At 49.4% G+C, this 21,137-nt stretch overlaps 1 protein-coding gene across 1 annotated transcript in view; it reads right to left on the reverse strand.

Moving 5' to 3' along the window:
* FAM78B (family with sequence similarity 78 member B) overlaps positions 1–13,368 on the reverse strand; it is a 91,880-nt gene extending 78,512 nt beyond the window's left edge. Inside the window, exon 1 of the mRNA XM_060009198.1 lies at positions 13,106–13,368. Coding sequence (XP_059865181.1) covers positions 13,106–13,368 — 263 coding nt within the window. The remainder of the gene's footprint in view (positions 1–13,105) is intronic.
* Positions 13,369–21,137: the final 7,769 nt, after the last annotated feature.

Raw genomic sequence — 21,137 nt, forward strand, 5'->3', positions numbered from 1 at the left:
CACATTCATTTAAAGCATACATAGAAGCCAATCCGAAATGTTCAGCAGTTGGATGGAGTGACCCGGAACGGGGATTTTGAACTCACGTGGAAAGTGATTTCCCCCAGGGAGACCCATCTCAGTTCTGTCCTGGGTCATGCATATATCACACCGCTGACAAACGGGGATGGCATCCGAGGAAAATGAACACTTGAGACTGGAAATGATTGCATGTTGAGTTATAACAGCTCAGGAGTTCCTTGTTACCTTGTAAATTGGTCTGCACTCTTGAACTCTGGATATATACTTAGCCCTTGACCTGTCCCAGGGAAGAGAGCCTGACCATTCCACCCACTTCTTTTTCTCTGGCTACTCTGCTTCCATTTAACCAGAGGTGTTTCTAAGAGAATACTTTTTCAATGCCTTTGTTCTTTCAAAATGGCATGACAACACTCCAAGATGCTTTTCCTTTTCGTGGAAAGTCATCAACACTAGCGTGCAATTCTAGATCCCAATCCTGGTGCCCAGACATTCCAGGAAGCACCAGATGCTGAGGGGAAATCTTGGAAAAAAACCCTCTCGGCATCCAAGTAGGGGATTTCCTTCTTAGAATAACCACCTAAACATGCCTGTGTTCTGACCTAGAAGCATCCCTACTCTTCTGGGCTCAATGGTGGTTGCTTGTCCAGTTGTCGGGTACCTGGCCTATGACTCCTCAATCCTGAGTCTGAAGACATTGATACAAACCGCAGAAACTGTGGCCCCATGTGAGTGGAGAGGAAACCGTCTTAAACTCTAAGTGGTCGCAAACAGTCCACCATGGGGGCTGTGCCCGAGTGTCTCGGCTTCCGTGCTGGACCCACGCCACTATTCATCCATTTGGCGAAAGACATTGGCCGCTTCATAAAAAAGTAACGGTGCACAGATCCTAAGGTCGACAGACAGGGTTTCCGTGAAAACGTTCTCATGTCGGCAAATGCACCTCTCCTCATGTGGACAAATTCCCCCCCTTCCATTCGGCGCTGAGGCCTGGTGGTTACTGAGGGAGAAACGGGCCCTCAGCGCTACATCTGCACCGTGACCCCTTTCCGTCAGCCTTTCTCTAGGTCCAACTCTCGGTATCAGTATGCAACAGGTCCATCTCTGAAAGTCTTTTCAACAGTGACTAAGCAACCCCACCGGTACCCAGCTGGTCTGGATTCCCTGTGGGATTCAGGTCCTGAAAAGACAAGCTGTCCAGAGACATTTGAGAGGAGCCGGCACTGGCCAGTGCAGGAGGATGCCTGCCTCGACCACAGAGGGGCCGATTTGGCATTCCCAGCTCCTACCCTCCCTTGCGTCTCAGAAGCCTCTCAGCTGGGGCCACTCAGCTTGGCCACCCGCCTGGAGATGGTTACCTTAGGGGAACCATCTAAACTAACTAAACTTAGTTTAGTTGCCCCTTTAAGTCACAAGAAATTTTCCTCATAAAGTTCATCCCCACTCATGAGATGAGAGTGGAAGCCCAGTGCAGTCTCAGAAGGTCCAAGGAGGACAGAGGATCTCATGGGCTCACCCGGCGGCAGCCCCCTCTGCATTTGTGTCTCCTCCCTCAGAGGGAGAGGGTAAGCCCAACAGGGAGGACCCAGGAGGACAGGGGGCCCGGGGGCAGGCATCCAGCTGAGGCCCAGCAGCTTGAAGAGTGCCTGGCCCGAGCAGGGAAACCAGAGGGTCAGAGAGCAAGCAGGGAGACACTGAGATGGACACAGAGACAGCACAAGTGGTGGACAGGGACGAAGGCAGGCAGAGCCTTCATATACTGAAAAATAGACTTCATATACTTCAAATACTGGAAAATCAGGTAGCGGGGCTGATCAGACAGGTACAGGGAGCCCTGAGAGTTGCAGGACTTGACAAGGCCAAGCCAGGTTGGTGGGACGATGGGGAGAGTCCCAAGGAGGCCAGGAGACCTAAAGGTGCCTCCTCCTCCAGGGAGGCCTCCAGGGAGGGCCAGGGGTAGGTCCCAAGTGCAAGTTTTGAGAGGGAGGGCCAAAGCTGGAATGGGACCGTGTATGGGGAAGGCAGACCCCCTGACATCACACTGGATTTCCAGAGTCTTCCTCGTGAAAGGCAGTCTGGAGTGGTGCAAAGATCCTGGGTTCAGCCAGACAGGCAGAGGTGACAGGCTGCTCGGAGGCACAAACTCGGCCCCTTCAGATCCCAACAAGGGCAAAGCAGATTGTATTGTAGCCCCGACCCGCTGGCTCCTGCCCTTCCCCACCTCCCACCTCCTTTAGAGTAAGCAGACGCAGGACAATTGGCTCATGCCCCTGTGCTAAAATGTATCGAGTTCACAAAAAATAAAAGGGGGGGAAGAAAACGGAGAAAACCCAACTAAAAGCCACAACAGAAACAGAGTCTCCAGGCTGCTAGGATCTCCCTCTCAGACTCCCCCATCTGCTCTGCTCCACAGGGGCCGCCCAGCTGAGCCCTGCTGTCAGGGGAGGGCCCTGGCCCCCTCACAATCTGTCATCTCTGATACCACTTGGATCCCGTTTCTTCTGAAGCTGCCAGGGGCCATGGAGCTATCCTGCCTGTCTGTGGGCAGGGCCCAGGGGCCCAGGGATGGCATCAGCACCTGGCCTGGGTGGGGGTGGTGGTGTTGAGGGGTGGAGAAAAGGGTTTCTGGGTTGTTGGGCATCCGCGCTGAATCTCAGTTTCCAGTTTTTCCATACACCCCTCCTCCCCTGGGCTGCCAAGCCCTCCCATTTCCTGCCATCTGTGATGGGCGTCTCTGGGGAGCCCCTCTGTTTTCTGGCTTGCTAATCACCGCCTATGGACACTGGGAAAAGGCTGGTTTCTCTGCTCCTGGCAACTGTGTAGACATCCCCTGGGCCCATCTGAGTTCCTCTCTGTGCGGCCCAGGGCTGTGTTGCTTCCTCCCTTGGGCCCATGGCCATCTCTGCCCACAGACTCGGCCCCTCAGCAAACGGGGGGCGGAGGGTGTGTGGAAAAACAGGTGGTGGTGACCCCTGATGACTGCTTTACAGACCAGGGGTGCCCCCAGCCTTGACCCACAGAGTGAGCAACCTGCTGCCCCTCAGGTCTGGTGTGGTCCGGTGGTGAAGAACGTTGGCTGTGAAGTCAGAGGGACCTGGTTCTGAGGCCCAGTTCCAGCACTCCCTCGCTGGAGTTCAGTGTCCTCTCTGGGCTTCAGTGTCCCCATCTGTAAACTGAGCAGCTGGGCCAGACGATTGCCCACAGGGCCCTGACATCCCCAGGTCAAGGAGGACTCTGTTGACCCACCACTGGCATTTTCCCGGCTGTTTCTCTGCCCTGTAATCTAGACTCTGCTATGACTGGGAGCTGGAAGCAGTCATGTGCAAGGCAGCTGGAAGGGCGGAGTGCTGACCTGGGTGCTGGGATGGCCTCCTGGGTCTGACCCCGAGACCCCGATCTCATTAACATGCCCTGACCAGCTGAGCAAACCAGCTGGGAGGTGAGGAGGCTGGTTGTTTCCAAAGTGATTTCAACCCTTTGTTCCCCAGGTCCCCACAGCACGGACAAAAGCAAGCACTCAGGAAATATCCTGAATGCTCCCTGCTCATCCATTTGCTCATTCATTCACTCTATCGTGCAATCATTCGTTCTTAATGTGGCAGTAAAACATCGTAAGGAATCACTGGAATTCTGGTTTCTGATCCTGGCTCTGTCACTTATGAGCTGGGTAATGCTGGGCAAGTTACCTACCTTCTCTGGGCCTCTGTTTCATCATCTCTAACACGGGGAAAGCATGGCACCTGTCTCTTAGACAGTGCATACGAAGCATTTAGCACTGGATAAGTGTTCAACATTAAGTTGATCATCATTAAGTTGAGTATGTTGTTCATGGCCTCGTGGGGAGACAGACAATAAGCAGATACCTGCCCACTCCTTAAAGTGTACACATGTACCAGCAAGACAGACTCCCTGGCTCTGAAGGCCAAGAAGAAATCTTCAGCAGGAGTTTGGGTTTAGTTTTTTGGCACAAATCTCTTCTCCTTCCTTAAACAAGGTGAAGTCTATTTATGGAAGTTTGAAACAGAGTCTCAAATATTTGAGTCGCTTAAAACCTGATCTCGAAGCGAGTTCCCCAGGCTTAGCCGTGGAGGCTGCCAGTTTGGAATGGAGGCTCAGCTGGTGGCTCTTGGGAGGGGGAAGAATGAGAAGGCCACATCCTGTTCTCTTTCAAGCCTCTCCTTCCCCACACACACCAGCTCCTGAACCCTTCCTCCCGCCCATGCCTAGGGCCAAGGAACATCTCATTTGTCTGTTTCTGGCAGTTCCCAGGCTTGCCAAAGGCTGTCCCTGTCACCACTCATGCCCTCAAGCCATGACCTCCGTGGCCTGCATGCCCCCTCAGGATGCTGCAGAGTTTGCTGACTGAGGGTGCTGATTTATTGCTTCCCATTAGCCAGACCTCTGACAGCCTCTGAGCACCCCGGCCTGACACAGCCCACACGCCAGCTTGCAAAGGTCAGGTCTCGAGAGAGGGAGCCAGCCACCAAGGTACCATCACGTGGCACATGGCCTTATTTATTTTGTCTTAATCAGACACCCTGAAAATTTCTCTTTGCTTCTGTTGAACATATTTAGATGTTTCTATCTACCTTCTCTTGTCTTCAGAGGCCATAAATGATGCCCCCCAACGTGCCCATGTGCCGACTGACCCTGGGGTGCTCAATGGCTCTGAGCATGTGGCTCTCTGAGGATGACCTCTCGCATCCCCACCTCCTTTCCCGGGTTGGCGCTGACCATGCACTTGGCTCGGGAGGGCACTAGGGCAGAAGCTGGGAGCCCTGATTCTACCAGCGCCTGCCCGCGTGACCTCAAGTGACCTTGAGCACATTACTTATCTAATCAGCTTGCTTATCTAAAATGGGAAAAATGTTTACCCTGAATAGGTTTCATGATTGTTTTGGGATTATGTGAGGTCCCCTTATAAAGGGTTTCTTTCTTCATGGTTTCTTCTTATAAGGAAACAAAATCATGGAAGTATATGTTAAAGATATACTAAAGATATATTGAAAAGAATATATTAGAAATCGTTTCGGACACAAATTATTTCACGTGTGGGTCTCATCGTCCACCCAGGCTGGAAACTGCAGACCTTCCTGAGCCTGGACAGCATGGCTTACATGCTCTAGTACCACCCCAGCCCCGAGTCCCTGGCTTCTCATCTGGGGCCTGACTGATACACCTCAGGAGGACCTGGGGGCGGGGCAGGCAGTCCCCGTGTGGACATGGCTGAGTTGCAAGCAGTGCACCAGGGACTGGGAGTGGCCAGGGTCCTACATGCTGCTCAGAGCCCACAGCTCGGGGCAGATCTGGGAGGGCGACCTCTGGGTGGGACAAGAGGTAGTAGCTACCACCCTCCACTGAGTAGGAATGGAAAACAGCCCTGGCTCTGAAGGGTTTACAAAATGAGTCTCTCTCCTCCCCTCTGGCTCTGAGGGGGGCTGTGGGAGAGCAGTGGCTGATGCATGAGGGACCCCTCTCCAGACTGTGAATGCTTCTCTCTGCCAGGGGAAGCCCCAGGGCCACAACCTCCCTGTTCCTTGAGGCTGATCCAGAGTCACCCTCTAGTAATAATAACAGCCACACTCGATAATAATAAAAAAGCAACATGTGCACAATACACTACAGTTTGGAGAGCTCTTTCACACTTTTCATCTCACTTGATTCCTGACCCCAGGCCAAGGAGACAAGACAGATCTTTTCATTGTCGATTTACGTGCATACAAACTAGACACTGGATTGTTAAGAAACCTGCCAAAGGTCACACGGCTGAAAATCGAACCCAGGTTTTCTGACTCGAATCCCTGTGCTGGGGAGCCAGCTGCTATACCTTCAACTGGCACAGTGAACAGTTCCAACCGGCTTGTATCAGGGCCACTGAGGGAGCAGGGTCCACACAGCTAACACACTGGCCTGAGGGGGCCTTGGAAAAGGAATAATAGTATAAGAATTCCTGGGAGCCAACGGAATGTCCCATGAGCTGATGGTAGAGCCAGGGGTCCTTCCCACCACCGGAAGGGGGTCCTCTTTTTCTTCCTAATCATCTGTCCAAACAGCAATTGTCTGGAGAGTTTGAGGGATGAACAGACTCCTAAGTCCAGTAACTGAGTGGTCTGGGTGACTGTCTGCTGGGGTCCAGGGCTGTCCATCTGAGCTGACATGTGATCCCCAGGGAAGATTCTGGAGAAGACAGCACGGGCTAAAACCTGCAGTCCAGACTGGCCAGCTTGGGGTCCCTGAGAGCTGAGAAGGCCTCCCCCTGCTCCCAGGGAATGAGTTTCTCGGCAGTGCACGGACCTGGTCCCTTGCCCTCCTGGCTCCACACTCTCACGAAGATTCAGCTCAGCCACTTACTAGACGTATGCTCTCATCTGACCCCCCACCCCCACCCCGAGCCTTAGTTTCCTCATCAGGTGTAATAGTAGCTTCTAGCTCCCAGGGTCATTAATAGGGAGGGTCAGAGAAGATCAGAGCGCTACACAAATCAGAGGGAAAGGGGATATTCGGGATCTTGCATCTTATACCAGATTCTGCATCTCCTTACGCAATCGCCAGCCTTCTTTAACCTGGAACACAAAGCATCTGCAGACCTAACCCCGCAAACAGCATCGCCTCTGCTGTCATGTGGAAGGTCGCTGACATCTTGCAGTCCAACACCTCCCAGCTCACCCGTCCCTGCTTTCTCCATCCCGTGCAGCTGTATTTCAGCATCCCAGGCGACACAAGCCACAGCTCGTTGTTAACTCCCATTTATTTCTCCCCTTCTCTTTTCTGAATCATGTGTTTCCTCCCCTGTTCCTCCTACACCTCCCCTCCGGCTCCAGAGTTGTGCTTTATTTCCAGAGAGCTTAATGCTTCCTGATAAGGCCAGCTAATCCTCTGCTGCTCCTCTTTTGCGGAGATGGAGAAGATTAGAGGCAAAGGGTCAGGCCGCCTCCCCTTCAAGGGCACTCAGTACTTTAATAACGGAATTGGATCCTGCTTTCCCATCTGATGCTCTGGGACTGAGGGTCCCCATCGTTTCTGATAAGAAGCAGCTCTCGCTACTTCCAGATCACGAGGCCCCTGACTGGGGGGTGTAATGGGAATGGGGGATGGGCGTTGATGCAAGTCTCCGCAGGGAGACAGAGGAAGTAACAGATGTGAGCCCTGTGCTGAGGCGCATTGGACCTGCTAGGACAATGCACCTGGAGACTCATCAGGCTCCCTGGACAGATGAGCCGAGCTGGCCCTCAAGAGCAAAATGCCCGAAGGAGGCATCTCTATGACTGGTGAGAGCCACACTCACAGCCGTTCCGCACATGCGGCCGTGAACAAGGCGGGAGGTGTTCACTTTGGGGGCAATGACCCTACCAGGCAAGGTGTTTAAGTGATTGCTAGGGCCATCACCTCCAGAAGTCCTGGGGTTCAGGCCGCGAGTTAATGCTGCAGGTGGAACTGTGCTACGACGAGGTTTCTATGTCCCATCTCCTTGGGCAGACAGTGAATGCCACTTTGTAGGAGGTGATGTGACAGTGAGGCTTCAGTGTTTGCTGAACCTCACTCGTGGTGTTCAGAACACCTCAGGGCGACAGAAGTGACAGACACGAGCCCTGGGCTGAGGAGTAGCGGATCTGGTGGGACAGGTCAAAATGACACAGAAGCACAGTGGAGTTCAACTGTATGTGCTAAGTGACTGCTGGAATGTCAAGAGTTGGACAGCTTTGTGGGGTTGCCATAGGTTTTCTATGAAAAGCTAATTCTGCAGAGGCATGATTTGTTGAAGAGTACACAGACTATGTGAGGTCAAAAAAATGGCTCCTTTATTTATTTTACACTTGATCTTAGCCAAAAGGCCGAGAAGCGATCCTTTATTTATTTTTATCAAAGTTTATGGAACATCTGCTATGGGTCAAGCACTGTTCACAGAGAATAAAATGGATATAATACCTGCTTCAATGGGGCTTATATTCTTGTAGATAAGTCAGATGTTAAATAAACATATAATTACTTGCTTACTAACTGTAACAACTGAAAGAATAGTGTATTCCTCAAGAGAATAGGAGAACCCTAATTTAAACTATGAACTCAGGGTTGCCTCTCTGAGCAGGTAACACTTGAGACCTGAATGGGGAGTAGGCATTTGCTAGACAAGGGTGGGAGAGAAGAGCCCTTCAGACAGAGAGCAGCACATGGAAAAGTTCTGAACTGGGCTGGAGCTGGCTCCTTTGAAGAAATGGCAAAAAGGCTGATGGGGCTTAAGAACAGAAATCCAAAGAGTGGGAAGAGATTTTCAAGTTTTATCTTGATTGCAATGGAAAGTCATTAAAGAGTTTAAGCAGCAAAGCGACGATAGCATTTATGTTTTTAAAGTATCACTCTGGCTATCGTATGGGGGATAGACTAGAGGGAGGGCAAGAACGGAGGTGGCAGGTTTGGTCAGAAATCCTCCGTCGGAGCAAATGATAGGTGATGGGGACATGTGCTAAGATGGAAGAGGTGGATGTGGTGGCTGGATGAGGGCTATCCTGAGATGGGATCAGCAGGATTTGATGATGGACTGGATGTCTGGGGAAGGATCCAGAGTGACACCCAGATTTTCAGTGGAGCAATCCAGGGACTGGAGGTGTTATTTATTAAGATGGGAAAGAACGGTGGAGGCGCAGATTTTGGGTGGGAGCTACAGCAGAGATCAAGAGTGCAGGTTTGGATACATTAAGTTCAAGATGTCTTTCAGACAGCCAAGCAGGAATTGTACGTAGGCACACACACCTACACTGCAGGTGACTGTGTATCACAGAGACCATCTGCTGCTACTGGGATAGATGAAATTACCATCCATCCAGTATGGAATGAGAAATGTCCTGATGAACTGTACTGGGAGGTCAGATAGAGGAAGAGCCAGAAAGACAGCATGAAAGCTAAATGACGGAAGGAGTCAAGACACAGGAAGCTGTCAACTATGGGGAATATTGATGAAAAGGTGGGTGCGTCTCAAAGTGCCTGCTGGATCTGGCAACATGGAAAAGCCCAGACGAACTGAGCAAGAACAAATTTGGAACAGATAGAAACCAGCTTGGATTGAACTGAACAGTCAACAGAGGTGGGTGGGTATAGTCGAAGCCTCAACAGTGTCGGCTCTGAAGGAGGAGTAGAGACGCAGGCAGGAGCTGTCTCCTGAGAGGAGTAAGCTCTGACCTTCTCAAGCTTCGCCCAGGACAAGGTTCTCCAAATCCCACACCATCAGCCCTAAGCTGACCAGAGACTTTCCTACGGCTCTAGAAGATAACGCACATGGGCTCAAAGGGAGTGGGAAGGGCCTCCAGCCAGCCATTGCCGGCTCTCCCCTTGACCTGAGTTTCACCTTCATCCTTGGCACGTGAAGCCCACTCTTTGTTCTCGGGTGTTGTACTCTAGCGTGCGAAACTGCTCCATCATGGGGCGGGGGAGGGATGGACTGGGAGTCTGAGATTAGCAGATGCAAAGTATTACATATAGAATGGATAAACAACAGTCTTACTGTATAGCACAGGGAACTCTATTCAATATCCTGTGATAAACCATAATAGGAAAGAATATGAAAAAGAATGCATACATATGTATAACTGAATCACTTTGCTGTACAGCAGAAATTAACACAACATTGTAAATCAACTAGACTTCAATAAAATAAGTTAAAAAAAGAAACTGTTCCATCATAAAGGTCTCATGCCTCTACTGAGAAGCTCCTGTATGCCCAAGAGGCATGGAGAAGGTATGAAGAGCCTCCTTATGCTCTTCTGGTTAAGAAGACCTGACCTGAACCTTCTCTTTTCCAGATCATATTGTCCTAGGCCTTCCCCAGCAGACCCTTTCCGACCTCATCTCCCGCTGTTCTTCCCCTTGAAAGCTCCCCTACTACCTACGCGTGCCCCCTTAAGACACCTTGTATTTCCCTACCTCCATACCTTTGTTTTTCCCCTTTAGAACTAACTAGTCCCTCCTCCTTGCCTCACTGAATCTTATCCACCTCTCACATTCAGCTTGAGTCCTTACACATCTAGAAAACCCGGCCTGGTCCCCTGCCTCTCTCTCTGGCCTTTCTCCTACACTGCTTGGGAGCACTGGCTTTTTCTGCGTGTGCCCCTACCTCCTACACTGAGGATCAGTGACGCTGCGTGCTTATTCCTTTGTTTTCTTTGCTGGCGCTGGGACATCAGAGGCGCTTGGTAAATGTTTGTTTATTGATGGGTTGATTGAGAAAATACAGTAGCCCTTTCTCCCTGAAGGATGAAGCCTTGCAGTGGTCTCAGCAGGGCTGCATGACCAGGGCTCATCAGGGCCAAATGAGAAATAAGTGGGTGCCACAAGCATTCATAGCCTGCTTCCTGTAGAATCACTGGAAGAAGTTCCAAGTCATTTGAGTTCAAGTTCAAATTAAGCTCCGGCCATCCTGACCATCAACTATTTCAAATGCTCCTGTAGAAGCCTACTCTGTTTTGGAAATGTTGCGAATTTAAACCACAAAAGCTCATGTTTTCTTTTAAACCTACAGATAGAAGTTTCTTGGCATTTTAAGTTGCGCGTTTCCTCTGGCATAGTCCCTTTTAAATGTTGAAAAGGTAGCTTTCTAACTTACACTCTCTCATCGTGTCACGCTTCATGTAACAAGAGCATTGCACAGGGGTGAAAATTCAGCCTGCAGTGTTTTTTCCACTCAAGGTACTGGCTAAAGTGGACATAATAACTAATAGACTTCAGTGACTTTCATGCAATATGAGTTTCCATCAAAAAGTTTACACAGACGAAGTTTTCAGGGCAGAAGCATGTTGTGGAAATTGGTTCAATCAGATCTTGGCTCCAAAGTGGCCTTAGACACAGCAATTATTGCAGCCATGAAGAGACAGGTAGACCCTTGACCCATTTCTAAAATAATATGCTTTGTGATTCCTTGGGGACTATTTTTGCTCCCTGGCATCAACAACAGGAAAACCAAGAATCTTAAAATACTGAAAGTGGTAGTTTAAAGGCAAAACTTTTTTCCCAAATCCCAAAGGCAAGAATTCAGCAAGGAAGGGTCAGGGAAGATGTGTCCCTCTGGGCGGGCACCGACTCATGCCCATTAAAGCAGGTTCCCACGAGGGCATATCCTCTCATAGTCAAGGAAGCTCAACTACCATGTCTGTTTATACCTCACCTCGGCTTCTCCTGAGGTAGGATATATTTTCTTTTATGAAAAGAATGATTTATTTGCCTTCCGCTTACTAATTTACAAGAGATGTGAGGCAACAGAGAGCCTTGGCTGTGCCGTCTTGGGAAAAGTAAGGCTGTTTAGGCTCAGTACCTCCTAGCCTCCTCCAGAGGGGCCCCAGGCTGCAATGACAGCCCCCCAGCAAGGCTGCACACTGCCACTAGGGCCAGGCCAACAGGACAAAAGGGAGGGTGCCCTTGCCCTGTCTGAGGCGTTCTCTGATTTGGCTGGAAATAATAAGTTTCTTAAAAAAAATCTTTTAAGAGACACATGTGCTCAGATATGATCATTCTTTTGAGGGTGTGTCTGTTTTTAAGTGGCATGATTCACCCCAAGTAGTATGTCCCCCATTTCTCATATCCAGCTGCCATACAGAAAGACAAGAACAGTCTATGTGCAGAGGCACAGAGGAAACTGTACTGTCACACATCTTCCCTAGGAAGGAACTTTCTCCAGCATTTAGCTTCTATGGTGAAAGAGAAAAGTTCAAACTCTTTGGGGTGGGGATGGGAGGGGGGAGAAACAAAGCGACCTGTCAAAATTCCTTTTAGCACCTACGACTAGTGTTAACTTACATGCTCTCAGAGTGCAATAAAAAGCCTCCAAACTGCTGTTAAAGAGATAGTTTGACCTTTTAAAATGGAAACTCTCCCACCTTATATCCATATTCAAAAGATGAACCTTGGGAACTCTAGAGTTTTAGATTAATAATGAAATGAGGCTGCCTTTCCAGAACAGGGTTTCCCTACAGGCTGCAAGCTAATTAGGGTGCTCTAGACCTACATTGTAACAGCAGGTAGAACGCAGGCCCCAAACCTTTTAGCCATTGTAGTTGCCAACTGCCCATAGTCTACTTCTGAAAGGAGGCTGGCAGAGAGTCATGCAAATTTAGTAAATAAAAAAGTCCTGGACGCGACTGTCAGCAGCCTGCGGTTCCGGGGCAGGCTGTCGGCCCCTGGCGGCAGAGGAGTCGCCGCGATCTCGGGTCTCCACCGCAGCCGCCGAGCCCGGCGCGCACCGAGCGGTGCTGCTGAAAGAAGTTGGAGAGCTCCCAGATCGCCAACGGAATTCGGCGGTGGGCGCTGGGGAACCACTTCCAGCGTCGCAATCAGTAAAGTTTTGGAGTAAATAAAGACTTTAGACCGACAAGAGACCCATACTTTCCTTGAGCATAAGACACACACCGCACCACGCCAGCCAGAGGCTGCTCGCACAAGGCCACCAGCCCTGCTCCACCGGGACGCGCCCGGTGCCTTCCAGTTCCCACCACCCCAGTACTCGTCCAGAGGGAGCCGAGCCAGAAAAGCGGCTCTCCAGGGTTTGCGGTTCCGGATGCAAATGCCTCCAGGCTTCCCGGCCCGGGGGACAAGGGCTCGAAGTCAACAGCCGAGGGAACAAGGGCAGAACCACCAAGTCCAGCTGGGACACCCGGGACCTTCTCCTCCAAGCCCGCTCGGGTTTCTCCAAAGGACGCGCGGCACAGCCCACGCGCCCCCGGCACTCCACTCCACTCCGCTCTACAGATCCCCCCAAACTCTTCCCGGGAATCCCCACAAAGCACAGGCGGCGCCCCGAAACTCCCAGGGCACTAGCCAGCCACCCCCACCTCCGTCTCTCGAACCCTCCTTATCGCACCGTTCTCGCGTTCATGGGGAGTCAGAAGCAAACCACGAGAAAATGCCTTCGCGAGGAGCCTCCCTACACACACCCGCCCTGTCACTGAAACAAAAGCGTAGGGAGGAGGGAGATGGAAGAGGAGGCGGGAGGAAGGTTTAGAAAGAGGATGGGGAGAGCAGTAAGAAGGAGCTGGGGAGGAGGGTCGGGATCAGAAGAGACCGGGGCCAGGGACCCCGCTCCGACTCCGCGCGGCCGGTCGCTTACATGCCCAGGTCGCTGTAGGTGTTGAAGAACTCCATCTGGTTGCACGCCTGGATCCAGCCCACCACCCAGGTCTCGTGGCGGGGGATGGGGGGCATGACCACGCGGGCCGAAGCTTTGAAGTAGGGGGTCTTGTAGCGCAGGACGATGGGCGAGGTCTCCTCGATGCGCGTGGGGCACTGGTCGATGGTGGCGCACACATCGTACACCACAATGTTCTCGCGCCGGATCCGCGCCTTGCAGGTAATGCTTTGGATACAGCCCATCCTGCCGCCCGGCGCCGGCGCGGCGCGGCGTGGGGCAGCGCGGGGGACCGCGCGGGCAGCCGGGGGCGCCCGTCACACCGGCATGGCGACGCGCCGCCCGCTCTGGGTCCGGCTCAGCCCGTGCCTAGGACCGGTGAGCCGGCGCCGGGCATTCTCCGAGGCAGCCCCCTCCTCTCGCCGCCCTGCCGGGTCTCCGCTGCCCCGACGCCCGCCCGCCCCTGCCCACGCCCGCCCCCTCTCTCCAGGGCGCGGCAGGGCGCGCGGAGCGTGCGCTCCTAGGAGGCGGCGGGCGCCCCCGCCGGCTCCAGGGCCAGCGCGGAGGGCAGGGAGGGGAGCGGCACTGCGAGGAGTGGTGCCCACCCCGGGCCGGAGCCCCCCGCCCCTCGCCGGAGAGGAGGAGGCGGCAGCGGCGGCGGCATGTAGCCGGGGGAGGGCGGCGGCGGCGGCGGCAGCGCCGGGTCTGTCTGCCTCCGCGGTAGCAGCAGCAGCCGCCGCCGCCGCCGCCGCCGCCGCCGCCGCCGCCGCCGCCGCTGCATGAACCTCTGCACCGCGGCTGCCCCCCGCGTGCAGCGCACCCAGAGGCTGGCGAGCGGGCGGCCCGAGCGGCAGGCGGAGGCAGCAGTGGTGGCGGCGGAGACCTGCGCTCCCGCCGGCCCCGCCCCGCAGCTGGGCCGCGGCGACACTCCTCTGCCCGGCCGCCGCGGGCTCGGGGGGGCGCCAGGGGACTGTGGCCCAGGGTGGAGGGCCCCACGGGCTGGGCAACCCCAGACGAGATCCGCGGAGGAAACTGGCTGTACGCCATCAGTTTTGTCCCTCTCCGGCTGCCGTCCGGCTGCCGTGGAGTGGGGGGGTACTGTGTAAGGGTGGGGGTGTTTAAAGGGCAGCCAGCGCCGGGGTGGGGCCCGACACGTGGGGTCCAGGAGGGGCGGGGCCGCGGTGGGTGGTGTTCCGGGGGTGGGCGTGGGGCTGTGGGGACCCCTCCTGGACTGGGTGGGTGGGGCCGAGAAGGGAGCGGCGCTGTCCAGGGTCGAGGAAGGAGCCCGGCAGTGAGTCTTTGGGGCAGCCTGAGGGTTAGGGGAGCAGCTATATCTGAGATTGGCTCGTTATTTATAATGTAGTTTGTTAAGTTAGAGTTTGGCTGAGGTCTGGGCTCCAGTATGTTGCTACATGCAGTGGATTTCCGTCTTTCCCTGACTGGGTTTGCTCTGGAAGCTTTTCTTTCCACCACTGTATATGGGGAAGGTACCCAAAGCATCCTTCCGTGCCCTAACACCAAGTCACCAAAACTCCCAAGAGTTTTGATTGAAGCTCGAGCTCAGTTTTACTCATCGCCTGCCTTCATCCAAATCTTTTCCTTCTTAGAAAACGCTCTTTCAACAAACCCCCGCACATTGGGGAATTAGAGCAGGAAGGGACTTACCCTCAACACTGCCTTTTGAATGTAGCTGCATCCTGAGACAGGTTGTGCCTTGCAGAACCGACTAGCTGGAGTAGAATGCTTAGCAGCCTTCCTGAGGTTACCCAAGGTAACCTGTGACCTGTTAAGTACAAGGAGAACTTGAGAACATTTTTGGAACCGGGCAGGATTTAAATAGTAACTGCTTAATGATACATGTCCAGGGTACCCGTTTGTAGTAATCCATCTGGCCTACAGAAAGCCTGGAATCTTAGGACCTATGCTTTTCTTCGCTTGTCCAGGGCACGGCATGGTGACTAGCACATAGTAGCTGTGCAACAGTTGTCTGTGAATGAATGAATGAGTGAACAGAAAAAGCCTCACTGTAATTGTCCTGTAGAAACTGCCACCACAGATACTGGACATCGTGTACAGTATGATGCCCTGTGTCTAATATTGTCTTCTAATATGCCAAACAGAAAAAAAATTAGCAAATGGTCTTATTGGGCAGTTTTTTTTAACATTTGTATTTTCAAAGCCAATAGCTTCTCTTTAAGTATTTCTTCCATGATCATTGAGCATTTGCTGGATCTGGTGTCCAAGTGTGAAATATTCTGACTTAACAGGCTGCACAGGAGGCTGGCTAGAGTTAGTCTTTAGCTAGGACAGATGTGATGAGTAATTTAAAAGTCAGTTGAAATCTAAAAGCACTCTTCATCCTTATTTTAACTTTCCTGGTACCTTGATTCACTTTAGAGTTAACAAAAAAGCAGTTTTGCCCTTTGATAACATGCTTATCTCATTTTACCATTTTAGCCACCGATCTCAATCACTGATCCTTTCATTCAGCAAACAATGACCGCCTGGCAGGAGCCAAGCAGTCAAGGATTGTGCTGAGTACTAGGATTCAAAGACAAGAGCTTGTGGATCACTGGAGAAGATAACCTTGTGAACAGTTTGTCGCTGTAAACTATGACACATGCTTTAATAGTGTGTATTCAGGGGCACAGGAACCCAGATAGGAGAGCCACTGAGAGATTTCCATGTGGCTCTCTTGAAGTAGTGGCATCTGAGCTGGATCTGGAAGGTCCGATAAGAGGCTCACTAAGAGTAGAAGAGTGAAAGGGCAGTGCAGGACGAGAGTTGGCCAAATGCAAAAATGCACAGAAGTGTGAAAGAACACAGCATGTTTAGGGACATAAACAGCTCACAGTCAATGCAGTTCTCAGTGTTATGTGTAGACCATTGGCATCAGACTCACTGGCCAGGAACCAGCTATTGATGGGACCATATTTTGATCTTCATTGGAAACTAATGAATGCAAGATTTGCATTTTGAGAAAAATTACTCTCTATCGATTTGGAGGATAGAGGAAGGACAGGTTAGAGGCACTGTGTCAGGATATTGTGATGACAGATGATTTGGCCCTGAGCTAGAGCAGTGCCATGGGACTGGAGAGGCCTGACTGCTTTTGAGAGTCATTGAAGAGGTAAAACTGATGTATTTGGTAACTGAGGAGATGCTGGGGGAAGAGTCTGGTCAACTCTGAGTTTTCCAGCTTCAGTTAAATACATGTGATCCTAATAGCCAAAACAAGGTGACAGAAGTGGAAGCAGATTGAGGTTGTGTGTTGTCATGTTAAGTTTGAGGTACATGGAGTGTATTTTGGGGAGGGAGCCAGAGTTTGAGTTTCAGTGGTTATTAAGTTCCAAGAAATAGACCAAGAGAAAAGCATTTAACTGGGGGAATTTAGTTATCTTTGTTGATTTGAGTTGCTTGTCAGGCTGCAATTTTGTGGATAAATGTTATCCTTTGTCTTCTGGTAATACATGATACGCCTGCATAAATAAGGAAGGGCAATAGTAGCCTTCTCCAAATTATAGGAAAATCATACAAAGGAGAATATATCTTACTTTTCAAACTTAAAATGAGACCATGTTATGTCCAGTAGAGTACCAATAAAATATAACTCATCATTCACAGACGTGGAACCTTGACATTCTGAAAGGGTTCATCCATGACCTTCATGAGTATCCAGAATCATGAGTGTCACCATGACATATAATTTTCACTATAAAAAGCAGTAAAGTGTAACTGAAAAACATAAGGGATCATCTTTAGACTCATAATGGTTCTATAAATATGTTGCCAAGGTAATTTCAAAAGCTACTTAAATAAATTTTGCCATTAAAATAAACTCTTTACTTCATTACATCTATACCTTATTAACTCCATATTCTTCTGACACTGCAAAGAAAAAAAAAGTCAATCAAAGTATGAGAATTACTACATAGATGTCAATGAGAAGAGCTAAGCTGTGCTGGGGCACAAATGCCAGGTGTTGGGTGTGATTCATTCACTAACTCAGTGGCTGGCAAGTACACTCTGGCCTCCTAGCAGGCCATTCAGATTTGTGTCTCAGCAAATTACCTCACTACAGGGACCTTTCAGATCACTCAATGGAGACTATTTTCATCCATGAACATTCAGTCTGCAAATGCCAGTGGGCCGCTACATGTAGCTCAAACCAAAGTCTTCAGAAGTACAACAATGTCTCTGTCCTGCTCTTTTAAGTTTCTTTCTCTCCTGGTGAAGTAAGTCTCCCCTGCCTCTATTAGCATCCTGTACCTGCCTCTGTGAGCACCTTTCCTGCCATCTCGCAGTTGTTTGCTCACACTTGTCTCCCTCAATAGGCTGTACACTCCTCAAGGGGATGTGTCATCATGCCCTGTTGTCCAGCCTAGTGTCTGGCACCTAGGAGCCACTCAATAAATGTTTGAATGACTAAATTTATTTTTTTAATCTGGTAAAATACTATTTCCATAACTTAACTATAAGCTCTGTCTCCTTACCTACAATGAGCATATTTTTTTAATCTACTTCTTTCTGCATTTTTTCTTTCTTTCTACTTTCTTTCTGCATTCTTTCTGCATTCTTTGTCTTCCCACCGTCTTTCCTCCCAGCATCCCTCCTGGATGTGAAAGTGATGCCCTTTGTCTTTGAGCACGAAATCTCCTCTCAAGGGTTATAAGTTCTAGGCACCAAGAAATGGAAAAACTTCAATGACAGGACCTGGATGACAATCATTCCTTGTGAATAACTTCATTTGAGTTTATTCTCAGGGCACAGCACAAATACTCCTTTGTACTTCATGCTTGTGATATTCTTGAGCATGAGAGAGCCCCTCAGATCCCTGAGTTAGAGCCCTAGAGCACACTCTCCAGGATGCTGGCCTCTGCACCCCCTTGACAATCCATTCCCTCAGCCTCCAATGACCCCATGCTCCATCTTTCCAGAAGCAGGGCAATCTCTGACTTTATTTTTCCTATCAGTTACTCATTACTCAATTTGTCAAGTGAGCTTTTTAGAAACTTTGGGCCACAAAGGCCTATTTTCTAGTTGACCTTGGCAAGGGTTTTCAGAGACTGTAGAACAGACTACCAAATTTGTTGGGAAATTACCTCTGGAACTGCTAAAAAGGGGGATAATTTCTATCTCACTTATATGGTCTGAAGGCAGGCAAGGAGTTACATGAATCCTCAATGTCCAAGAGAACAGGATTAAAGAAACAACTCTTTTTGGGGTGAACTCCTCCAACAACCACTTCAAATCAGAGCAACCAATTTCCCTTCCGGGCTAGGCTAAGAAGCTCTACAGGAGGTGGACCCTGGCAATGGACTCTGACTGCTTTGCTAAATGCGTTAAGCCCAAGGTATGGCAGCTGCTTCAGGTAGCCAATATTTATCAAGCTTTCCCCACCAGCCTCACATTACAGTAGGCTGCAGAGACTACCAAGAATGCCCTCGTCTGTGAGCTGTCCTGTTGAAGGTCACTCGTGCCTGTCTCTGCCACAGAGTCCTTTTCTTAGTCTTTATCTGCAGGACTTGATGCTATTCTTTTAATTCCATGATTCTACAAATCCCAATTCTCCTCTTGGCTTCTCTGATCCCTCTTGCTTTCCCTGGTACCCGCAGGGTAGTAATCTCTGAGGGTCCCTCCTTCCCTATCTGAACTCCTGCAGGGCATAAACCTTTGCTATTGGTTTTAACTATTATTTTCTATGATGTCTTCCAAGTCTGTCCCTCCAGCCCAAACATTTCCTGAACTCAAGGCTAGCATGTCCATCTGCCTACTACTGGATGTTTCCGTTCGGACATACTTCAAGTTTTTTCATCTCAGTGAGTTGACACCTCTCTTCCAGCAATCCAGTGTCGCATCCTGACTACCCTGTTTCTTTTCATTTTATTTATTTATTTACTTACTTACTTATATAGTTTTACATCTTTATTGGAGTATAATTGCTTTACAATGGTGTGTTAGTTTCAACTTTATAACAAAGTGAATCAGTTATACATATACATGTGTTCCCATATCTCTTCCCTCTTGAGTCTCCCTCACTCCCACCCTCCCCATCCCACCCCTCCAGGCGGTCACAAAGCACCGAGCTGATCTCCCTGTGCCATGCGGCTGCTTCCCACTAGCTATCTACCTTACGTTTGGTAGTGTATATATGTCCATGCCTCTCTCTCGCTTTGTCACAGCTCACCCTTCCCCCTCCCCATATCCTCAAGTACGTTCTCCAGTAGGTCTGTGTCTTTATTCCTGTCTTACCCCTAGGTTCTTCATGACATCGTTTTTTCTTAAATTCCATATATATGTGTTAGCATACGGTATTTGTCTTTCTCTTTCTGATATACTTCATTCTGTATGACAGACTCTAGGTCTATCCACCTAATTACAAATAGCTCAATTTCGTTTCTTTTTAAGGTTGAGTAATATTCCATTGTATATATGTGCCACATCTTCTTTATCCATTCATCCGATGATGGACGCTTAGCTTGTTTCCATCTCCAGGCTATTGTAAATAGAGCTGCAATGAACATTTTGGTACATGACTCTTTTTGAATTATGGTTTTCTCAGGGTATATGCCCAGTAGTGGGATTGCTGGGTCATATGGTAGTTCTATTTGTAGTATTTTAAGGAACCTCCATACTGTTCTCCACAGTGGCTCTATCAATTTACATTCCCACCAACAGTGCAAGAGGGTTCCCTTTTCTCCACACCCTCTCCAGCATTTATTGTTTCTAGATTTTTTGATGATGGCCATTCTGACTGGTGTGAGATGATATCTCACTGTAGTTTTGATTTGCATTTCTCTAACGATTAATGATGTTGAGCATTCTTCCATGTGTTTGTTGGCAGTCTGTATATCTTCTTTGGAGAAATGTCTATTTAGATCTTCTGCCCATTTTTGGATTGGGTTGTTTGTTTTTATCTTATTAAGCTGCATGAGCTGCTTATAAATTTTGGAGATTAATCCTTTGTCAGTTGCTTCCTTTGCAAATATTTTCTCCCATTCTGTGGGTTCTCTTTTAGTCTTGTTTATGGTTTCCTTTGCTGTGCAAAAGCTTTGAAGTTTCATTAGGTCCCATTTGTTTATTTTTGTTTTTATTTCCATTCCTCTAGGAGGCGGGTCAAAAAGGATCTTGCTATGATTTACATCATAGAGTGTTCTGCCTATGTATTCCTCTAAGAAGGGTTTGATAGTTTCTGGCCTTACATTTAGGTCTTTAATCCATTTTGAGCTTATTTTTGTGTATGGTGTTAGGGAGTGATCTAATCTCATACTTTTACATGTACCTGTCCAGTTTTCCCAGCACCACTTATTGAAGAGGCTGTGCTTTCTCCACTGTACATTCCTGCCTTCATTATCAAAGATAAGGTGGCCATATGTGCGTGGGTTTATCTCTGGGCTTTCTATCCTGTTCCATTGATCTATCCTTCTGTTTTTGTGCCAGTACCATGCTTTCTTGATTACTGTAGCTTTGTAGTATAGTCTGAAGTCAGGGAGCCTGATTCCCCCAGCTCCATTTTTCGTTCTCAAGATTGCTTTGGCTATTTGGGGTCTTTTGTGTGTCCATACAGATTGTGAAATTTTTTGTTCTAGTTCTGTGAAAAATGCCAGTGGTAGTTTGATAGGGATTGCATTGAATCTGTAGATTGCTTTGGGTAGTAGAGTCATTTTCACAATGTTAATTCTTCCAATCCAAGAGCATGGTATATCTCTCCATCTATTTGTATTATCTTTAATTTCTTTCATCAGTGTCTTATAATTTTCTGCATACAGGTCTTTTTTCTCCTTAGGTAGGTTTATTCCTAGATATTTTATTGTTTTTGTTGCAGTGGTAAATGGGAGTATTTTTTTGATTTCACTTTCAGATTTTTCATCATTAGTGTATAGGAATGCCAGAGATTTCTGTGCATTAATTTTGTATCCTGCTACTTTACCAAATTCATTGATTAGCTCTAGTAGTTTTCTGGTAGCATCTTTAGGATTCTCTATGTATAGTATCATGTCATCTGCAAACAGTG

Source organism: Delphinus delphis, chromosome 1 (assembly GCF_949987515.2).
Source record: "Delphinus delphis chromosome 1, mDelDel1.2, whole genome shotgun sequence".
NCBI classification, from domain to species: domain Eukaryota; kingdom Metazoa; phylum Chordata; class Mammalia; order Artiodactyla; family Delphinidae; genus Delphinus; species Delphinus delphis.